Source organism: Doryrhamphus excisus, linkage group LG9, assembly GCF_037039965.1.
Source record: "Doryrhamphus excisus strain RoL-2023G ecotype Guam linkage group LG9, RoL_Dexc_Guam_v1.1, whole genome shotgun sequence".
Taxonomy (NCBI): Eukaryota; Metazoa; Chordata; class Actinopteri; order Syngnathiformes; family Syngnathidae; genus Doryrhamphus; species Doryrhamphus excisus.
Window position 1 is genome coordinate 7203736 of NC_136365.1, and position 23318 is coordinate 7227053.

At 39.1% G+C, this 23318-nt stretch overlaps 1 protein-coding gene across 2 annotated transcripts in view; it reads right to left on the reverse strand.

Moving 5' to 3' along the window:
- Positions 1 to 23284, reverse strand: part of helz (helicase with zinc finger) — a 30042-nt gene extending 6758 nt beyond the window's left edge. The window contains exons 1-24 of one of the 2 annotated variants that reach the window (XM_058072790.2): positions 23149 to 23284; positions 18751 to 18981; positions 18011 to 18047; positions 17082 to 17206; positions 16129 to 16185; positions 15805 to 15856; positions 15506 to 15581; positions 14215 to 14413; positions 13748 to 13855; positions 13487 to 13628; positions 13004 to 13156; positions 12660 to 12930; positions 11696 to 11822; positions 11368 to 11580; positions 10964 to 11103; positions 10308 to 10487; positions 8897 to 8998; positions 8297 to 8475; positions 5791 to 5909; positions 5063 to 5208; positions 4625 to 4772; positions 3329 to 3512; positions 2457 to 2685; positions 1556 to 1826 (exon numbers count right to left, since the gene is read on the reverse strand). In XM_058072790.2, coding sequence (XP_057928773.2) covers positions 1556 to 1826; positions 2457 to 2685; positions 3329 to 3512; positions 4625 to 4772; positions 5063 to 5208; positions 5791 to 5909; positions 8297 to 8475; positions 8897 to 8998; positions 10308 to 10487; positions 10964 to 11103; positions 11368 to 11580; positions 11696 to 11822; positions 12660 to 12930; positions 13004 to 13156; positions 13487 to 13628; positions 13748 to 13855; positions 14215 to 14413; positions 15506 to 15581; positions 15805 to 15856; positions 16129 to 16185; positions 17082 to 17206; positions 18011 to 18047; positions 18751 to 18963 — 3471 coding nt within the window. In that variant the 5' untranslated portion in view covers positions 18964 to 18981; positions 23149 to 23284. The remainder of the gene's footprint in view (positions 1 to 1555; positions 1827 to 2456; positions 2686 to 3328; positions 3513 to 4624; positions 4773 to 5062; positions 5209 to 5790; positions 5910 to 8296; positions 8476 to 8896; positions 8999 to 10307; positions 10488 to 10963; positions 11104 to 11367; positions 11581 to 11695; positions 11823 to 12659; positions 12931 to 13003; positions 13157 to 13486; positions 13629 to 13747; positions 13856 to 14214; positions 14414 to 15505; positions 15582 to 15804; positions 15857 to 16128; positions 16186 to 17081; positions 17207 to 18010; positions 18048 to 18750; positions 18982 to 23148) is intronic. The other variant, XM_058072801.2, reaches the window with a different exon arrangement.
- Between the last annotated feature and the right edge of the window lie 34 nt (positions 23285 to 23318).

Consider the following 23318-nt stretch of genomic DNA (forward strand, 5'->3'; position numbering starts at 1 on the left):
ATAAGAGCGCCGTTTGCCCTATGTCTGGGTAAACAAAACAAGAGTGTCAGGAAAATATCTAATAAGTGTGGATGGAATTGCATGGGTGACTACATCTTCCTTAATCACAAGAACAGGCATTACCGTTTGTTCAAGATTTAGTAGCAATGTGTGCAGAGGCTGGCATCCCATTAGAAAAGTTAGCCCCTTTCTTACCAATAAATAAATGTGCTTTTCAATTTGAGACAAGTGCACTTCATTATATGGCTTAAGGTTTGTAGCTTTTTATAGAAGACTCTGAATTTAAATTTTATATCGTCATATTGTGATACATCCCAAAAATATTGTGATACATGCTATGGCCATATCGCCCAACCCTAATCCAGATACACAAATAGATTAGACATGGCATCATGCTTTTCAGCTACTGTATGTATGTATCAGTTTTAGATCAGCTTCACAATGCAATGTCCGACAAAGCTTTAAGGGTGAAAATGTGTGTGGTGTATGAAAAATGCATACATGTTTCCAAATAAAGCATGATTAATTATGCAAGGGGGTTTTTTGGTACTGTTATTTTTACTCTTAAAAAGCATCATTAAGTCTATGCCAGAGATTAGGAGGCTGATCTACAAGAGCATCATAGGCTAGTATAGTTTAACATACTGTATTACATTTGTACTGCACTATTGGTATGTTATTATTCATTCATTTTTTACTTGTAAATACAGCAAAAACAATGGGATGACCTTTTAATCAACCATGATCATAGATGCTGAATGCATCATACAGTCAAGGATAAAATTATTAGATCACTTTGCTTCTGAAGTCTCTTGTTCTTTTTAATGCTTGGTACAACTAAAGGTACCTGTGTTTGGACAAATATGATGATGAGAACAAAATAGCTATGATCAAGAAAACCATGCAGGTTGTAGATAGCGCTTAAACTCTTACGAGCTATTTTTGTTTTTATATTTGTCCAAACCAATGTACTTTTAGTTGTACCAGACATTAAAATGGATGGATAAACTGAAGAAACAAAGGTGGTCTAATACATTTTTCCATGAGTGTATGTTTGATTGCTGTGATTTTCAGAGCCTAATTGCGTGTGTGCGTGTTTGTCTCCCTAAAGCCAGCTGATGCTGCGGAGCTAAGGCTCATTAGGCCCAGTGGGTGACGGCAGCAGGTTGGCAGCTGTAGTGGCTTTGTTAACCTTTACCTCAGGGCAGACAGGGGCGACGGATAAGACACATGCTTCAGCCTCTGTTAAACAAATACTTGTTTTTCTCGCGCTAATATGAATGACCGTGACAGCCATTTCTGGTTGGGGTTTGTGCCTGTGAGTGAAAGTGTTTTCTTATGTTACCTGTGTTTTAAAACAGATCACAGTTTATATACAACAATCAATTTCCTTTTTCCATAGCGGCAACTCGGCAGTGCTTTTTTGTTTTATGCATCTCTGCTACAGTCCTCCCGTTGTGTTTGTATACATGTGTACATGGAATCACAAATGCAGTATGCAACACGTCTTTCTTTAGAAAAACTATGAGTGACCCACTCCAAAAGTAAACCTTACCTTAGGAGGTGACTGTTGCTGTTGTACCTGCTTTGCAGGGGTAGTCTGCACATGCTGAGGATGGTGGTGGTGGGGATGCAGTGCCTGTGAAGACGATTGGTGGCCTTGCATTGGCCTGAGGGCGCGAGGGATAAATTCTGGAGCCAGCGGGTTGAGAACATAGGTCTTCTTTAGCTCCAGGGCTTCTAGCTGAGACTTAATCTGCTCGAAGGTGATGCCATGGAGGCTTGCATTTTCATGGCAGATGGAAATAAAATGCTCCCAGAACTTTCTAAAAATGAAGAGAAGAAAACAATCATCTTAAGTACTTTTCACAATTAAGTATCAAATGCTAGTAGACTCCCTTGCTTCTTCTGGACTGCATTGCTTGTTGGAAATGTACTTATACAGTAATACCTTGTTTATTTCAGTTAATTGGTTCCAAACCTGACCATATCAGGTAAATTTCTGTTAAGTGGAATTCCTTATTTTGAAATTGAATATTTTCTCAAGACAGAAAACCTGTTAACAACATTCTAAATACACTTGACATTATTGGAACCTTCAAGGCATGAATGCTTTGTTTTATTTGGATTACAGCTACAACAGTAGCCCATATTAATATTCTGATTATTATATTATTGTCTTTATTCATTTTATGTTACTAAAACTGAGCTGACTGAAATGTTTTTGTTTTCATCAACTAAAATGTTTCAAATTAAAAACTGCACTAAAACTATCAGATACAGAACTGACAGAAGCATTTTCGTCTAAACAACAGACAAATCTAAAATGGCTGCTAAAAACAAAAAAGTAGAATTCCCTACTTTTCAAACAAATAACATAACAGGAATATCCATTCACAATACTGTACCGAAACCGTCCACGGACGCCTGTCAAGAAAAAAACTGCTAATATTTACCTGCAGCGTCCAACAGAGCACAGTGCTATTGGGTCTCCCACAACTGCAACCAGTGACTGAGCTCTTGTGATGGCTGTGTTCAGCAGCTTGTAGTTGGACAAAAATCCATAGTCCAGGTCCTCTGTGGAGTCCTCCACCAGCTGCTCTTTCCTCTTGATGGCCGTCTGCTTATGCTTGCAGGTATGCCGTGTCCGCACAGTGCTCAGGAACAGGACTCGGAACTGCTTACCTACAAAATGTGATTCGGTTGGGTATATCAGATATCCCTCAATCATCTGCTTTAAGATATATCATAAACATTGAACCCATAAATGTATAACAACAGAGCAACATGGTGACCTAGTTGTTGGCATGTCGGCCTCACAGTCACGTGGTCCACTGAGATAGATTCTAGCTGACATGCTGAGGACAATAATATGATATGGAAAATTAATTGAATGAATAGATGAAGATAAAAGGGGCAGTGGTTATGAAATCTATGGCTCTGGAGGCTGCTGATAGATCAAAAACAAAATCCTACCTGCATGACAAGTTTCACATTTTTGTCCTTCCCCAAAATGCTGCATTGAAGGGGTAAGATCTCCAAACGTATGCAAGATGTACGCCGCATGATACACATAGAAGTTCGCAAGTGGGACTTAGTCAATTTGCCTAAACCAGCACACGTTGACCATATGGATGATGCACAAGGACATACAAAGTGTGCAAGTTTGTCTCGAAACACGAACAAACATGCCTAGCAAGTGTCGCATGTGCCTGTATGACGAGTAGCAACCTATACACAACGCGACTTATAGTCCGGAAAATACAATGTGTGCAGAAGCTCACATTTAATACAAAATAATTTTGGTAGAAGATTTTTTTTTTCTCACCTTGGACATTGAGTACTCTTTCCACGCTGACCTCATACATTCTCTTCTTTCTGAGCTCAGCACGAATGCGAAAGACTTGATCGGAATATGGTGAAACCACTCCAATGCTGCCCTCGTCCAGCTTGCCCCAAGCCACCGGCCACTTCTTGCGCAATTCCTCTACTCGCTCCACAATCTCAAACACCTGTGGAACAAAAAAGGAACAAAATCTGTGATTGTAGAGATTGCGACCAAGTACCAGACAAATTGTCTTAATTTCCCAAAAATTTGGCTGCAACAATGGTGGTAATATTCAAAGTCGAAAGGAGAATATATGTGGCAAATGCCTCCCAAGGACTCATCAAAGGTCATAAAATAGCCAACGGTCTAAATGTGAAAGTGGATCTGTTGTAAAGCCTCTAAGGCGACAGGTGTTCTCATGAAAACCACAACTATCGCAGTGGGCTGTACTAGCTTTAATACATGTATTTTTATAATCTTTAAACATTAAATAATATTGTCGGGAGTCCTTAAGGATTAACGAAATAATTTATTGCACTTTGAACTAAGCCTACAAAAGACACCACAGTTTTCTGAAAATGTCAACAGACACACACTGCCCGTGGTAGTGTCAGTGTGGTAATTTATGTATATATTATATATATATTTAATGTGTCGACAAAGGGATCAATGGTCAATCCAAATGAGACAAACCAGATGCAGTGAATCATGCATCATGTGGTGACAAATGTCTTAAATGATACTGGTTTCATGTTTAATTATAGTAACCCTAACTCTATGGGAGCTTTACCTTCATTAGCAACATGAAACATACTAAACCTGATAAAAAAATTTCTTGAATGTATTGCACCAAATGTTGACGACATATATACTGTTGCTGTCCAATGAATACCTGAATATGCCCCACTGCTGTTTTTAAGGACACACCATGAAAGTTTTGGACAGCTTAAAGAGAACCTATTATACTTTTTCACCTTTGCTGACCTATAAATGTTGTTAAGATGTTGTATTCACGCGTTAAACAATGCCAAAGGATCTGGTAATGTTTGCACATTTGCAAGTGAAGTATTGAATGGCTCTGCACGCTCTGCTACTGACATCAATACAATCAGGACTTCCTTGTATGGGGCTGCAATTTGCCTGCACTCAGTAAACGCGGACCGACGTATCTGAAAGTCCTCAGGAGCGCTTGGGAGTCTGACCAATCACAGTGGAGTGTGCGCACCTAGAGGAGGGCTGGGGGTGGAGTAAATTAAACAGACCATTTGGTCTACTTCTACATGCATTCTACAGTACCTCAGCGTTGTTGTAGTAGGCAGTGCTGTTCTTCTCCTGGACATCTTCTCCTCGAGCCGTGAAGAAGGTGAGCGGGTAGAAGTCCTTATGAGAAGGCTGTTTTCCACTTGCCATCAACTTCCCATCATAAAACAACTCTGATGTGTAGCTGTAGTAGGAGAGGTAATAGAAAGACAATCTTGATTTAATCTAAAAATTAAATTCTACATCCCTTTAAAAAACATTTCACATTAGTTGCTATGCTGCACTTGTATGAGCGTATTTGTATACGTGTTTTGTATGTAGGCCTGGGAAAGTTGCTCCATCCAGCGCACACAATTGATGCCTCAGTACACAGGATGTCATTGCGATAACAGTACTTGGAGATTATTCAGCATTTCCCCACTTTTACTGTCAACGTCTGGGCACAAGGCCAACGAGCTGAGCGCTCACACCTACTTGATGATTGCTTCATGGGAGCGGTAATTCTCGCACAGAAGGATGCGGCATGGGAACTCAGAAGGATAATGCTCGTACAGTCGGTCTAACAAGGACACGTGCAGGTTTCGCTCTCGGGCAAACTCGCTGTACACAAATGGGCTGAGCTGCAAATCAAAAAAGGGGGAGAACAATCAGGTAAAAAAAACACCTTGGTCACTTTTTCCTTCCTGTATAATGCAGTAATAAAGTTAAAGCTACAATGCAGAAAATCTGAACCTACAGCAATGCAGTGACTGAGTGAGGGACAGATGGATACACACATGCATGGTTTTAAATCCGCTTTTCTTTGTTCCAAAAGTTAGTGTGTACGGGTAATTAAAACAATTTTGCCACAAGGACTTTTGCAGAAGCTTCATAAACTACCTACTGGTAATCCTCAGAGCTGTCTAGAAAGCGGGCGATGAGGAAATAAGATTTTAAATCCATCTGTTGTCTTGGAAAGCTTAACTGACACCATGACTTCATATACTATCTGTGGGAAAGCTGCTCTCTAGAATGACCCAACACTGGCTGTTCTCCAATGATTAGAAACAAATGTCAAGGTTGATTGTCTGTTGCCAGCACAGAATATCTCACTCAAACATATGATTAGTTATTACAAGTTATTACAGGTTACAAGTTCTTACAGGTTGCAAATGTAAAGAACTATTCAAGTTATGGCAGTAAGGACATTTCTTGGCGCTTACCTGCATATGGTCTCCAGCCAACACAATGCGGGTGGTATTGCTCGCTAAGGCAAAAGGCATGATAGTCTCACACTCCATGGCCTGAGCAGCTTCATCCAACAAAATATGAGTGAACAGGCCTGGACACAAATTATAAACAACAGTTACATTGAAGCAAGTGTACAATTTTAAGCTGAGAAATATTGGTTGTCATATGCATAGATTAATAAAACTGTTTTCTTCTGGAAGACTGTTCTGGATTTTTGGTACCATAAAACTAAAATGCAGCCTCACCGTGTTTAGTCTTAAGTCTGGGCACACGCAGGGGACCACCTGAGCCTCTCAGAGCTCGAGATGGTTTATGTGGCTCTAACATGTCAATGCACTTTGGCGCAAGACCATGAGGAAACTTTTACAACGGCGAAGCTGATTTAAAGTCTATTCTCTGAGTGACAGGAATCCAGTGCAGAGACTCGACTACTCGACTAATATGAATGTATTTCCTGGTTCTTGTCAGGACTCGAGAAGCAGCATTCTGGATGTACCGCAACTGTTTTACAACTTATTTTGTGAGCCCTGAGAAAAGTCTGTTACAGTAGCCTAGCTTGCTGGAGAGAAAGCTGATGATGTTGAACTTAATAGATTAGAATTTAACAGATTAAAATCGAGATTTTTCTAGATTTCTCATTTATAAAACTTGCTCATACACAAAACAGGGCTTGAAAGTTGCATACGCAACTTCATACGCAAAGGTTGTGATTTATATAAATAAACTTTGCGTGGAATGGAAGCCAATAAAGATTTATCCATCATTGCATGAAAATATCATACCATTATTGACTAAAAGAAAATGTTCCACCTGGGATACAGTGAAGCCAGCCTTGAAGATGATCTTGCAATCGGAGGTCACAATTACGTGTAATGATACATAACCACTATCTGTCACTGGGATGATATTAATGTTGGAATAGGACAACAGCAGAAGGGATAATAAGCGAAGGCATCAATGGTCAACCAGGGGATAAAATGATGCAGTATCACTTTGGGGAAAGATGTCTACTAAATAATAAATGGCAATTCCTTCTCTTCACACACCGTGCCAGGCTTTCTTCAGTTTACAGCTTTTTGGAGCATTAAATCCTTATTGAACTCATACTTTTGTGGTGTGGCTTTTAACACAGGTTTCTGTCTGTTTTTTTTAACATAGTTTTCCTTGTCTTTCATTGCATTTCTGCTTTTTCTAGCCTCTTCAGTCTTCCAGTGTCTTCAAACACCCGCTTCCTTCTTTGTCCTCTGCGTAGGTGACGTAAACGATTCCTTGAGGCAGAAAAATCTATGATTTTTTTGTAATTGAGGCATTCGAATTATCCGAATAATCATTGCAGGCCTATTTTCTTGTATATCCTCACAAATTGTGCTTCAGAAATACTGAGGTGTCAAAACACGGTTAGAATAAAATACTTGGAAATATAAAACAGCCCGACAATCGTTTTGGGGTGCCATATTTTAGACGATTTGGAATTGCAACATGGTAAATCCCCCTAGCGCCCATTGCCTCTGTTCTTGACGATTTACACCACCATCAAACAACAGGCGAGCTCTTCAACCGGAACGTGAGAAATAGGCTAATGATGTAAAGTGCATCAAGAAAGGCAGATGGTCTAACCATGCAACAAAGCCCTCTTTAGTGACATTATGTGCTAGTCATTTGCCCCCACCGACAAAGTGGTTCGCTTACATTGTCTTTTACACTACTTAAATGACTTTCATCACACACTTGATAAAGGCCCCTGTCAAGAGAGGATCACAAAGTTTATGGGGCCTACTCGTAACTGAATGATCAGGACTCTTCTTGTGGGGTCCCCTGTATGATCAAAGAGCTTGTTCTTTATCAGACAGCCATAGGATACAATATCAATCTGTGCTGGACAACACCAAACTGTACAGTTTGATAATAGTTTAGGACTGCAACATCAGTCCACATCAACTGTACTTTTTCTATTTAGCAGACATCAATTAATGTAGCGTGACTGACCTTGGCCAATGTCAAGTACTTCACTGAGCAAAAGATAAGATGTTGATGCATTTAGGCACTTAACTTGAGCACATTGCTCTAGTGGATTCCATAAAGAAAATGGAAAATTCCTTTGAATTCCTCCCTAAATACTGTCTTGCAAAAAGCAGACCATATGAGATGTTTCATGAATAATTTTAGTTTCAAGTTGAAAATGTAATTTATATCTTAAAAGATAATGCTGTGTATTCATTTTTCCATCAAAGATGAGTAAACATTAATATGCTGCCACTACATCACTTTGCTACTCAAACACCATTAGTCAGGTCCTTCACTTGTTTACTACCTCTTATGTAGGACATGCTCTATAATGTACTCTCAAGAGACGTTAGAAAACACAATGCTGGGACCTCCCAAGAAAAGTGAAAACAAATGTAAGTTCCACTGTACTTTGTCATGTTGTGTTTGTGACAGGCCTTGGTTTTATTACGAATACCATGAAACATGTCTCACCAGGTTCCAAGTCAAGTTGGCAGAGGTACTGGGAGGTGCTGAGGGTGGCCACAACCACACGGTGCCTGAGGATGTCATCCCTTGTGGGCATTTGAAAAGTGACCTGTGTGCTGGAGATGAGACAGTACTGCTGGACCACTGGGTGGACCGTCTTCACCCAGCGGTTCCGAAAATATACCCTGTAGAAAGAGAGATAAAAAAACCTTATGTTTGAAACCACAACTTGCCAACTTGGGGATCGCCAATTATGTACTTATATATTTTACCCTTAAACTTTTTATATTAGGGGTGTTAAGACACCCAACTCTGGCTGATTGTCAACAGAATTATCTCTCCCACCTACAACACTGCCAAAGGTCTAACCACGATTCTCTCTCCACTCATTGGTGGCACCCCACACCATATGCAAAACTCAAGATTTTGCAAACAAGGCCCGGAACCTGAGACTTGCTAGGAATGAAACTATGGTATCATTTGATGTCACTTTGCTGTTCACATGCATCCCCACTAGGGTTGGGCGATATTTTTTTATGTACCAGTATAAATTCTTTCAATGATAAGAAAATGTAGCATCAAAACATCTGTGGCGTGTTTCCATACCTGAGAGGTCTGGCATGTGGATTGCCTGCTTCAACATAAGGATGAAGGTAGTCCTTAATGTAAAGGTCAGCTGCACTGTTTGAGTGGGTGCAGATCAAAACCCTGTAGAGACAAAAGACATGCCAGAAACAAATCATGCTCATGCAACTAGGTGCAAATCAACAACAGTACATATGTAGTATCTGTATATGTAAACATAGTAAACATGGGCTCCCCTCTGCTGCTGCTGTTTTTTTTTTTAGCTTTTTGCATTGCTAGAATAGAGGATTTTCTGGTGGTGGGCAACATGGGAGTGCCGCCGTTGTGTCGTACTGTTGCTGCGTTTGAAATGTTTTAAATTATAACAATTTTTTACGACTTCACTTATTAATGGTGAAATGTGAGCGATCACACGCGCTGGAATAGATAGGTTTAGCCTCTGACGACACATTTTATGTTTAAAGTGCAATGAATGTTTTATGATATTTAAAAAAAATAATAATAAAACAACATTGTTTGCACCTGACTTGACTACATTAGATGTCAGCCATTTTAAGTCATTTCAAGTCTGAGTCACTAAACAAGAATGGTCTGGTCTGCTTGTCCGGTCTTTTAAGGCATCTATAATTCATATTACATATTGAATATGACATGTATTCAGTATGAAATAAAAAAATAAATTTTACATTCATACACGTTTCTTCTTGTTCCGGTGGCATATAGGCAACCTGCTGTCAGATACAGTATTAAACTAAACATTCAGTAAAGCATTTCATTCATTTTTCATGCAGAATAGAGAATCATTGTGCAGTGTACTTGTGTTGTATACATTTCCATCAGATGAAACTGCAGAATTCCCTCAGTTATCTGTACACAGTTCTACTAATGATGAAAAATGCCAATAGGAAGGGATTATTTTGCCAAGTTTCATAATGACGAACCAAGAATGTACAATGACCACAATTAGTAATTCATTGACATGACAAACAAACCTAAAGCAAATTGAAGCTCTAATCAACCCATCAACCCGACACTCTTAAACATTAAATGTAAAACCCAAGGGCTCCATTCCCCTGCAGCTACAATTACACATTCTGTCCTACTGCCGTCTCAATCATATCCTCTGACCTCTCTCTCTCGCTCTCTCACTCCATATGATGCAAACATCAGGCCCCCTTTCAAATGACATTGTTCCATCAATTACACTCAAACATACTTAGAGCTCAGGGCTTGGCTAATATTAGTGGAAGATGTCTTTAATTCCACATTATCTGCACTGTGCACATGAACAAAACATCGTTTTGGTTTGGGCTTGATTATTTATATCGGAGGATTGGTGACTGTAATTATGGTGTACACAAAGTATCATTGGCCAAATTGAGAGTGCAAATAACAAGATACAAGATACAAATGTGTAAAAAAAAAAACGGACCTGCTGTTGTCCTGGCGTAGGATGTGCTTGACAGCCTGTGCCAGGGTGAATGTCTTGCCAGTGCCATAGGGTCCAATGATGAGGACAGGGGGCAGGGGGACAGTTATTGGGGTTGTGATCGCGAGGATGGCCTCTTTCTGCTTGGCATTCAGACGAGGATCCAGCTGCTCATCCCACTGCCTGAGGGTGGAGGCAGGATGGGTCCAGTAATTATTCAATCAAGATTTGAATTTGAGACATTTTGAAAAAAAACTGCCTTTTAACTTGAGATGGATTTGAACACAGCCATTACGTTAACGTTATTATGAAATTCAGAAAGACAAAACACTGTATATAATAATAAGTCTATACCAGCATATACAAAATTGCTAATTCGTCATACAACTATGTGTTACATCAAAGCAGATAAATATCCTCAAAATGCTAGGATTGTGTTAGAAATGATAGAGATAGTCACGAAAACAGCCACATTAGGCTACATAAGACGAAAAGAGCTGCTTGAATTTTAGGCTGAGCATTTCATAAACTGATGTTACTAGCCTACACTGGTAGGTATGATTTCATAATGTAAATGATGTAAAAAAAAAAAATTTTTAAAAGATGTCAAGGATAGGAATCAAAGTTGGCTGATGAGTGTCTATTCATTTTACAATTACCTGTTGGGGCTCCAGGGGATGGTTGGGACAAAGCTAACATCAGGGAAAAGGATGCCATTGTCTTTGCCATCTTTGATGCGATCCAGGGCATAATGCATCTCACACAGTGGCAACCTGTTCAGCTGGAATTGGAGCTCCACCTGTTGTGGAGGCAAATATTAGTTGACAAAGCAGATGCTGTATTTTGGTGAGCTGTTTGGCACACTAAAAAAAGGTTAAATGGTGAAAACAAGAGAGGTCAAGGAGGTCACAAATTTCTAATATGACTGCACCCGGAAAGTACCATTACTGTAAATCAGCAAGACTCACCAGCAAGAAAATGTAATTGTTTATTCAAGCTGCTTTAACTTGCAAGATACTACTAATGTATATCCAAATTACTTTCCCATGTTTCTGTGCCAAACCTGGATTTTTCTGTCTGGTTGTAGTCCAAGTTCATCACAGCAGTCTTTACAGATCCTTAGGAAGATGTAATCCTTGGTCTTCTCTTCAATCACAGCCTCATAAACACGCTCTTTGACTCCTGGGGGTGGCTGGTTGCTGAGGCCCTCCCAGCCCAAAGGCAGGAAGAGGACCGAGTGCACCTTGGTCATCACCAGTCGTCCTGCCAGTGTTTCCTGATAGGAGACAAATACTACTATATTGGACTGGACTAACAAGCAGAGAACCAAGTAAGAGAATAGCAGCAGTACAATGGGAAATCCATGTCAAGATTCCAGAGAAACTCCATACCTCAGACAGTGTTTTTGTGAGTTTAAAACGTGCAAAGAGTTGTCCATTCTGGGCATACTTAGCTCCCACAGAAATGCCAGTCAGCATGAAGCTGCTTACAAGCTGTAGGTTCACTCTGATGTTAAACCTGGGATGCAAAAATAAACATGTCATTAGAATAATAATAATAATTTTAAAATATAGTGCAGACTTATAAATATATGTTTTATTACAGAACATTAAGTTCAAAAGACAGACTGCTTCTTGTTACTATGCTCCAGGATTCTCCTGCTGAAATGTAATCACCCATGAAAAATGCTTCGAACATGAAGAAAAACTGAAGATTGATATGCACTTGATTTCAGAAATGCAGCATATTGAAAGAACAGTGTTTGTGATTTCACATTCCATTTGCATCACAGTGGGTTCAAGCAATAGGGCACAAGGGAGGTATCAATAAAAACGGTCTGTTCATTCACATGGAAAAGATGATTATTTTCCTCTATTGAGAAATCCCCTCAGACATGTTATTGAATGTTACCGGAAGCTAACTTGTATGAGACAAATATCAAATTCACAATGAAGAACAAGCCTGACACCTTGTGGTAGGTTGACAGCATATGAAATATTTGGTTTTAGGTTTTAGTAACTAGTAACACTGAATATGACCACGTATACACTCAATATTTGAACAATGGTAAAGTTTCTCTTCCACTGAAATAATCAGATGAAAATGGCGGTTCTAATATGTATCTGTGTTTTACACCCACTCAGTTTGCATGAACGCATTCTTGCCTGTATTATGTCTTATTACCTTTATGATGGACTATTTTAGAAATATTTACAAAATCCCTGTGAACATTTACAGCATTTTCACTCATCACTTGATGTCCAGCAAGCGTAGAGCTGGGGATGACCAGGAACCATTTGTGCCGCCATGTGAAACCCACAAAACAACAAAAAAAAATAAACACCAATTACTCACTTGCTAACTTCCTTGAACTGTGCAATCTCCTCTATGTAGAGGAGATCATGCAACCGGGCCTGGTAGTTGTCTTTGGTCAGTGCCTTGTCCAGGACTGACTGGGTGAAGAGCTGGTCTGCCGACAGAGGGATTTGATAGCGGGAAAGGAGACTTCGCTCCAGATCAGACATGGTCTCATTGGGCGTGAACTCAACTATTGTCTTACAGGAAGAGTCCCAGCGTTTTGTGGTCATCAAGAGCTGCTGCTTGGCTGCCATAAGATGTTCCAAGTCTGCAAAGCAAACAAAAACATGTTGTATTTTTGTATTTTTCTCATTAATAAACAAGCTTCTTATTAGGCATACCTTCAATCGATGCAGCATCCACCATAATCCGCTGCATCAGAACTGGTTCTGAGCCAAAGTCAAAAACTATTGTCTGTCTGAAGGTGCCAAAAATCTCTGTGGTGAAGTCCACAGCGACCTTGTAGACACAATGGTCCATGCCATTGTCTGTTACTGTCAATACAGCAAAGATGATAAAATGGAGAGTTCAATGAGCAAAAAAAATTATTAACTTGTGATCCATTTCACAGAAATTAACGGTTGACAAAAGTAGGACTACACTTCAATATATAACCAATAAATTAAATACTTTGGCTGTGTTGCAAACAACAAAGGGCATATAATAGTATCTATACTTGTATTTACAAAGTTACCAACGGGTTTACTATGCTCCAACTACAAAGAGTATTCAGCTTATTAATATTGAATCCTACTTCATGGATATTCACTTATTGAGACTGGGTCTGGAACCAATTAACCATGATAAACAAGGGATTGCTATACCTGCTGTTTCCTTTTGTGGAGTCCACTCTTGACAGCTAGCATGGACAATTTGTAGTTGCTCCCCAGCAGAGACCCCAGTGATGGAGAAGTGTGGTCTGTGGGCATCATAGAGCAGGGCTATGCGATATAGCTTTCTGGGAGGCTGATCAAAGACACAGGTTAAAAAAAAGATTCAATTTGATTCTGAACCGCATAAACATATTTTTATTTTAACTGTAGTATGTTGCATATAGATGATGGGTCGCTCATCTGTCATCCTACCTTGCAGAGCAATGAGAAGGTCCAAGAGTGAGATGATTTTTTGGTGGTGACGGTGACAGAGAGGCTTGAGCTGGTTTCAACATTCACGCCTTCTAAGCAGTCGCTTAGCTGAAAGAGAGAAAGACATACACCGGTGAATCATAAACAGTATTTACAGTATTCTGAAGTGTATGTATGAGTTCAGATATTTATGCACACTTGGAAATATAAGATTGTGCCACATATTGTATCAAGAACTCAATGCCATATATGAATGAAGAGCAGTAGACATATTTTATTTTATTTAATAGCATCTGTAATGGTGATGACCCTGTGGGTCACTGAATGGCACAATCACAACAATGTAAATAGTGTATATGTTAAAAGGTCGCTGTTGACTTAACACTCACCAGACACTGAGTATACTGTAGAGTAGGTCTTTTCTACCCTTTGAGCCACAACTGATTTTGTTCCACAAGGCCACTTACCACTTTCTCAGGAGATAGAGAGTTCATCCACTTCTCTATTAATGTTTCCATGTAGTTTTCGGTGAAGTGTTTGCTCTCTTGCTGTTGCTTGAGACGGATGAGGCGTGACGCATAGCGCTTCTGCCATTCCATCAGCTCCTCCTGTGAGTGGGCTGATGTGCACTGGGCCCCATACCTACACAGACCCTGCTCCAAGTACCTACAGGAGAAGCAAACAGTATGCTCAGCTGGTGCTGTTTCTATAAACAAGTTACAGGTGGCCCTCAGGTTACGAATGAGTTCTGTTCCTTAACTATGATGCAAGTCACTCACACTGGACACAGAACACATGGAGGACGTAAAATATAGCAGTAAAAAGATTAAATACAATACTTAAATTAAACCGTTATAGCAAAAGCAACTCCTTACTTTGATCCCTGTGGTTGTCTTACCTTCTTAAAATATTGTCCAAGGCTAGTCTGAAAGGATAACCTCCTCTTCTCCTGCCAGATCTCCTTGTAACAGCACACGGAATCTACGAACCCTCAAGCATTCACTGATCTTTATCCTTAATGATGGCCGCGACAGTCGAGCAGGTGAGACCAAAAGAGCATGAGCGTTTTTATGATGTTATTTTTCACTTTCATGGTGATGGCTTTGCTTTCCTTTGGCACACTGCCGCTTGGGAGACATAATGAAGTGCAAATTGTAATTAATGTAGCCAATAAGCGAATTTTTTCTTTCACCACACGCTCAAGGAACAAACTACATTCTTGCCGTTTGCAACGCATATTCTTCTGCCCCGTGTGCTGTAGTCTCATGTTTACTGACCAAAGTTGTCTAATTGATGGGCGCGCAGTTTCGAAATGTCTTAACAGAACATCGTAAATCAGGGACCACCTGTATTTTTTTTTTATTAAGATCATTGCCCATGGTATTGCCCACGAAGATATTTAGTCACGCAGGTGATATTCAAGTGGTATATCAAGTATGTCTATAAGCATCGTCTATCCTTTTACTTTATCCTTGCATCTATTATGATTGATCCCATATATTACTCATGCTTTTTCATGCTTAACACAAATCAAGTATCTTAGGTCTGTGTGACTCAGCAAGACATAACATGTACACAACTAATAAGTAGCTCACAGGTGACAGTAGACAACAGCACAGTGGCATTCAAACACCAACAGACAAATGTGATTTTCATATATCGCACATATTTTATTCACATTACACACCGGATTGAGTTTAGATCGCAACACACAACATGTAGATCCTTGGTGATATATTCTTTTTTTTTTATTATTACCTTTTACAGAGTGTGTACTCCTCACTACTGGTGACTCCTCGTGGGGGGGGCCTGAACTGCCAGCCATCCTGGACCTCTGAGAGTACACAAAGTCAAATGATCAATGTAACTCACGAGCCACAAGTTAATGTCATACCAGAAAGACTGGCTTTAGTCATCTTGTAACCTAAAAATCATGTAATCTAAGATAACCCATACAATACAGTACGTACATACAGTATAGGTTTATATGTGCAGTTTGCGTATCACTTGTAGTTTGAGAGATACAAAAAAACAATTAATCATATAGATTGTCTTACCCTCCTCCTGGTCATCTGTGTATTCCGGTGCCATCTCGCTCTTCTTTATAGCCTAAAATTCAAAAAGATGTGGGCAGGGTGGATAAAGATAGATTTTATTTTTGTGTCATGACAATTACAATATCCAAACAAGCAGGTGGACCACTGGAATGACAAATGAGTACTAAATGCCTAACAACTACAAGACAAACTGAAGAAGACAATGATTACAACAAGGCCACTATGACCGCAAACATTAAACTACTACAACTTACGGGCCGAAAAGGCATGGATAAGTAAATATAATGAATATGACAGTGAAGTGTATGACCCAGTGGTACTGACCTCTATTTCCGTAAAGAGTATTTTTAATCGGGATATGTCTTTTGCAACAATGCCGTTCTGTAAAAGAAGATGGTGAGGAAAGCTGTAATATGAAGCATTTAAAATGCACAGGTGTTTGAGGGTGAGAAATCTCATTTTAATTTTAAACAACAATAATTGCAGATCAATAAAACACTATAAAATGAAGATTTTGACACTGGTATGACATCATTGTTGCCCAAAGACTCTGCACAGATGCAAGTCACTGCTGAGATTCAAAGTGGAAAGTGCAACAAACCAAACTGCCATCTGACTCCTACAGCATACCGACGTATTGACGTCTTGCCACACCACACTGGCTAGCTAATACAAAAAAAAGTATCAATATATCTTTTGTAGCAAATGAGTTAAAAGGACCAAAATATGGCAAAAAAAAATATTGGCATAGGTGTTAGCTGTCTTTGTAGGCGGTGTGCCATTTTGTGCAGTAATGAGGGGTCTCTTTATTGTTTTATATCTTTAGAACGCACAGAAAAGGGAAAGACGTGTCTCACATGAGAATTGTGGATGATTGGCAAAATTCCAAAATAGTGCCGTTTTCCTTTAAAGGGGACTCATTATGCTCATTTTTTGGCCCTTTGTATTGAGTTGTGGACTCCCATAGAGCAGCTATACATGATAACCAGCACACTAAGCTTTATAGTTCTTCCAGAATTTGCACCTATTCTGTTGTATTTCTTTGGATTTTGTGGTTCCTGCAATAACTATTTGTACGTATGTAAATGTAAATGATTTTGAACCTTTGCCATTCATCCATTTACAATACAAACTTAACATTATCTTCAAAACTGGAATGGCAAGTGTTCAAAACCTTTGTTAATACTGTATGCATTGTATTGGCATCACACAAGTTAGCATGGTCTAATCTGGCTGGGTGCATATAATGTATAGAATTTGCTGTTTATTCAACATACCATTGGCTCTCCAAACAAGGCCTTAGAGAGGATGCTGGCCACTTCCTGCAGGCTGCCATCCAACTGCATGGAGCGCAAGCTGGCCTGGAGCGAACCGTCTCCCTTTGCCCTATCTTCTGCCAGGACTAGGTTTACAAGAAGTAGAAGAAAATAGGAGATAAAACAATAGGAGATAAGCTGAATCCAAAAGTCATCTTCACCTAAGAAGAGGCACTTTCATATTTTACATTTTGTAAATCAGTCCATGATATGCTAACATGTTATATTATCACAATGATTCCAGTTTTTTGTTGTAGGTGACAAAGGTTATTATTACTTCTTCACAATTGCTCTGTTTTCCATTTTTGTTGTTTTTAAATTCTACAACTATCTTGACATTTTAGTCACAACAATGTGACCTTGATCCCTTATTTTAACATATATCTCACAAGTTTTTCACCACCTAATTGTCCAAAAATGTCAAAAACATTTTATTACTAACAAAACTACATTTTCCTCATAGTCTTGAGACATTATGCTTGTAAACCTGTATGGCTGATATAATTATGACTATGACTAATATATCTACTTTATTCTCATAAAATAAATAAAATAGTTGCCCCTTTTCAATTTTTATGGTTGCTTTTGTCAGTTTTCTTGTTTAATTGTAAAATGTGTTAAGTGGCCGATTAAAAAAACTACAAATGCCCTCCGGATGCACTTTGAGCAGAAGAAAAAAAACCTCAAAATGAATCTGATTTTAATTGGATGGAGAGCTTGCCAAGTGTGTGATATAATGGTGGATTATGTAATTTTTTGTTTTTTTCCTTCATTTTTTTTGTTTTCCCCCATTTTGATTCATACTGAAATAACTTTAAGTGACAATTTCCGAGGATGAAAGCAGCAACACAAACATTTTCCTGAAATATTTAACCTGATGAAATGCTTACCATGTTTGCAGTCTTGATCTGCATCATCATATTTTTTCTGTTGGGAGATTGAAATAGAGGGAAAAAATGGGAACACTAGCCACAAGAAATACACTTTAGACATACAGTCAAGGACAATTCATATAATACCTCACAATGGGCTGTATCTCACTATCATGAGATCATCGCGTTCTACTTTTCATAATTGTGTAGCATCCATTTTTTTAGGAAAGAATACTGAAAAAAATTACTATGGGGTTGCTGTGGATTTGGCATTTTCCATGCTTTTTCCAGCCTCTGTAAATAGATGTGTATCTGCAGCTGCAACAATTCATCTACTATCAAATAAATAAATTAAGGAAAAATCAACTATTGTAGGATTCAATTAATTGTTTTATTTCAAAATTGTGTGTTATAGGCAAAACAAAATACTCAAAATCATTAGCTTTGACTTTGGAAAAGAGTTGTTGTCAACATTTCTGCCTCTTCCCTAATATGTTGCGGACCAAACACTAACTGTGTGTGCTTCACTGTGATGTGGTCCGTCTATAGCCTAACCGATTGATTACTTGATTAATTGAAACAAGCTTTAGATTAATCGACTAAAAAGATAATCGTTAGTTGCAACCCTAGTATTATGTAAAAAAAACATGAATTGTTTTGTTTTTTCATTAATCTGAATATGTATGTCATTATGTATGATCTTCAAATCGCACATGTCTGTCTCGCGTGACAAAATGTTGGACGAGCAATGTACTCACCAGCTGAAGAAAGGCAGCGATGCGGTAAAGCAGGGCACGACTGTGGAGGTTTCCGGAAGGTGGGCTTGGCGAGGCAGGGGCGCCAGTGGACTGCACTTGGGGAGCAAGGACTGCCAAGGTGTTAGTGCTGTGGCTGACTACCGCCTCATACTCCCGCCTGACTAACGATCTGCTGGCTTCTTCACATGATTTCTCCGCTCTCCTGTCTGCCATGACTCAGGGACAAAACTTCTGGGGGGGGGGGGGGGGGGGGGGGGGGGGGGGAAACACATCAAAAATGTTACATTCACTAAATTAAATGGATCCCTCAAATACATCTTTACAAATAGATAAAATAAAACAAATCTAAACTTTTGTTCCTCATAAAATTACGACTTACTATCTGCTACTAAAATGACATTTTTCCTTAATATTAGGAGTTTCTTCTCAGAAACGCGGCACAAAACTACATTGGGGTAGTCTGGGAGAGTCCGAAAACCAGTCAGTATCTGCTGTCACCACCATTTGCCTTCAATATCATATACACCGATCCAGAGCATCCCAAACATGCTTGCGAGCTTAAAAATGCCATCAATAAAATGCTGTACGAAGTTTGCTGGCCATAACAAACGCCATAACCTCAAAGCCACTATTAGTCGTTCCATCTACAACACATGTGCATTTTACTGTATTGATGGCATTTTGAATGCACAGCGATATCATGACAAGAGCCTCGGGCCCATGTTGTGTCATGCATTCACAAGCATCCCCTCCTCTTGTAGGGCACAATGATTTCCACATAAATCGCGGAGTTCGCCAATAAAAACGGATCTCGTGTAAATTGACATGTTGTGAATGGAACACTGTCATCCTGAGGAGAAGGAACGTTTGTGTGGAGAAGTCTTTCCCCACCGCTAACCCACGCCCTCCCAAACTCAAAATGTCAAAACTGTGACCTGAAGCACCAGCTAAGTTGGCAAAATACTTCAAAAGGCCTCTCTTACGAGCGTGAATGGAAGCTAGCGGGGTTATCTGAGTTTCGCTGCTGTGTGTGTGGTTCTCAGGCTGTATGCCTCAACGTGTAGTTTTTTACCGCTTGTTAATGCAAATGAGCATTTTACAATTTTTTTTTACGATTTTACAATGCCAACTGACGTACGTACAGGTTTTGAGTGAAATAAGGACAAGAGGCATGCTTACTCTTGCTCTCAGATCATTCACATTCTCCACGAACATAGTTCCAGCCTTTAGAATAAAGGCATACTGTCATACAAACATACTGTCTAATTGTGTAAAGAGAATAATGGTGCCAAGTTTGGGATGCTTTGGACCTGTCTATACGGTATTTGAGGCAAAAGGTGGTGAGATGAGATGTGGACCCCTCTGGACCACTCACAATACAGTTAAACTGCACATATTTCAGTGACCGACACACTTATGCAATTATTATGCAATTATGATGCATCAGCATCTTCTTGATATGATAGATAGATGCTCACTAACACAGATTTGTGAACAATATTTCAAAGAGATAGGCCTTTTATGTACATACGAAAACTTTGACATCTTTGAGTCAAGCTCATGAAAATTGGGAAGGAAAAACAAGTGTTGCATTTCTATTGTTATTGAGTGTATTTCCACTTCACTTTTAAAAAACTGACATTTTTATGGCCCTCTCAATGGTTTACTCGCGGGTGGTGTCAGAAAGTAACGCCCGCATATAGCAGTGAATCTTCTTTATAATCATGTAGTGAAAAGGGTGTTTGACTTCCCCCCATTCCATTTGCCATTAATTTTAGATTCATCCATTTGACAAAAGGAAGTGGTCATTTTTTCCCCAATTTTCATTCCAGTGCAATGTGGATAGTCCTGCAAAAAAGATTACAAGTTGTGATAAAAAGGATATGTGTGACCTCCTTTGCACTAACTCAGATAAGGAGGGTACACCATGACATGCTGGAAAACACTGGGGCCCACACATTCTCACCCTTGAACCAAAGCCTAGTACAAAAGTTGTGCCGTACTTCTGCTTCACTTTGAGGTGGAAGTCGCTAAGGAGTCACTTTACACCAGGCCGTTTTCAGTTGACAAAAGAGAAACACATCATTTCTGGTGTTTGTTTATGTGCCAGCTGTGGTTAGGTGAATCTCATAAGGGTTTTGATTACCAGGAAAGCTGTGTTCAATCTGAGCATGTGCAACTACATTCCAGTCAAGATAAGGAATGCTGGCGTTTGTACTTCACACTCCAGTAAATTAGGGCTGCAGCTATAAAATATTTTAGTAATCGAGTATTCTAGTGAAATTTTTGTTGATTGATTGAGTACTCGGAAAAAACATTGTTGCCTGGCTAAAGAGCAAAAAAGTCTAAATATCATATATATCAATATATATCAATACAGCCCCCCAAAAATATTTGGTGGCGCAAACAAATATGTATAAAGAAATATGTCATGTCAATACGACATTTGACAACATACGCATTACTGGACAAAGGTTTTCAACATCTTAACAATTATGGGTATATGCACAATTTGGTTGGTCTGAAATCTTTCAAATATAAAAATTATATTTTTACATTTCATTACTATGAAAGTACATTTTTAAAAAGCCATCATAGTGCGTTCATTTGTGTGAACAGGTATGCCACCTGACATTTTTGGAAGGGCAAGCTGCCAAAATATTTAAAAAATGTGTATTATTTGAACTAAGTAATATAATCTATTAATGTCATGTGTAACTTTACTTTAGTGAAATAATGCACATGGACGTAAAAATATGCGTGCCATGTCCTTGACCAAATGCATATAAGTGCTGCACAAACAAGAAGTGTGGATGTGCCAATGCTTACTTACACTTATGTCAATGTGAGTCTGGACTGTGCATTTTATGTTCAACAGAGACAAAGTGAATAAACATTTCATTTCCACTCGAGTAATACATAAGAGTTTTACCGCTGGCAGTAAAAAGAAAAAGAAATCACTCTAGCACGAAAAACCAAACCTTTGCTATCAATGTGTCCATGTCAGTTAAAAAAGTATAATGGCAAACAGTTCAACACTCACAACAATCATTGTATATTGCATATTCATGTTCACAAGGCAAAACGTATGTGGAGCATGGCATCATCACTCACACATCAACATTACCAGCAGAAAACAGTAAAAAAAACATTTCAACACTTAACTGAACTCAAAGCATCAAAATGTCAATTTCTGATAGATAACACGCTGTAAAGTGGAGTTGGGCAATATGGAACTTAGCATTATCACAATATTTTTGTGATGTATTACGGTATGACTATATAAAACGATCTAAAATTTTAATTCAGCAAAATAGCCAACTTTCTCTGGTGTTTATTGCCATTCCAACCTGTTTAGATCAAGGGGATTGCTCAGTGTTTATGATTTTGGGCTATGATGAGTGGTTTGCCGAGTAAATAAATGAACAACGAGCACTGGTCATTTCGGCTTGTTTACGTTTGATATTATTACCAGTATGTTATTTTGTTATCAAAATGACTTTCTCTTTGAAAACATACAAGTATTAAACAAATGTGCATACTGAATAGTTCTTAAAGATCGGAGTTAGTAACTGGCTTCCTTTTCAGTACAAAAATTGTTTATTACTATTCAACATATAGGTCATGTCATGTGTATAATATCTATCCTCATTGATACTTCATTTGTTAAACCCTCACAATAAAACGATTACATATATTGTAAAAAAAAATATGCCTCCACAAAATAGGATATACAAATACTAATATACAAGAAAGCAATAACATTTGCATTACATGTATTACTGTATCATAGTATTCCATGTTGCATCATTTTGTTGCCAACTAAGGCGCAAATAATAAATTACACCATAATCAGGAAATAATGATGCGATGATGCTTTGGGGCCAGATGGGTATTTTACAGGCAATCTTGTACGTAAGGCTGCCAAGGTAACGGCTTACCTTTTCTCCTCAGTGTGGCAAACTTGTTTTGACTGTGACAACTCAAAGCGACGACGGTGACGTTTCAAAGGCTTGAAAAATGTCTTTGCAACCGTGTTGCAAAGACATTACCGTAATAGCGCTGACAAGGGGACCCACAGCTTGCCGTTATGTTGCTTGTCCAAATACGTCCTTTCTAATCGGGAACCTTGCAAGCTCGAATAAAGAGTAGCAGGCTGATGGGTGAATGTTAGCAGGCTAGGTTAGCTAGCTGGATTCGCCGAAACAAAACTGGCGCGGGCCTGCGATTTCGATACGGTATTTTGGCGTACATAGTAAATATGACACCGCGCCTTTGTTCATGCATAAAATCGCCACATGCCCAATTTCCCTAATTATGCACACTGATAAATATTCACAGCAGCTTTGAGGTGAAAAGGAAAACTGAAAGGTCTGAAAATGGGAAGTCAACACTTACCTAGCTTTACTTTCTACGCCATCTTGGATCCACTTGTGAGACCCGCGCAAAGGATCATGGGATGTAGTGATGTGAAGGTTGAAGTGAGTGCGTGTGTGAAGCGTGCGTGTGTCGTCTGACATTCAGTTGTTCAAAAGAAGTCAAAGTCACATTGTGGGGCTTTGCCTGGA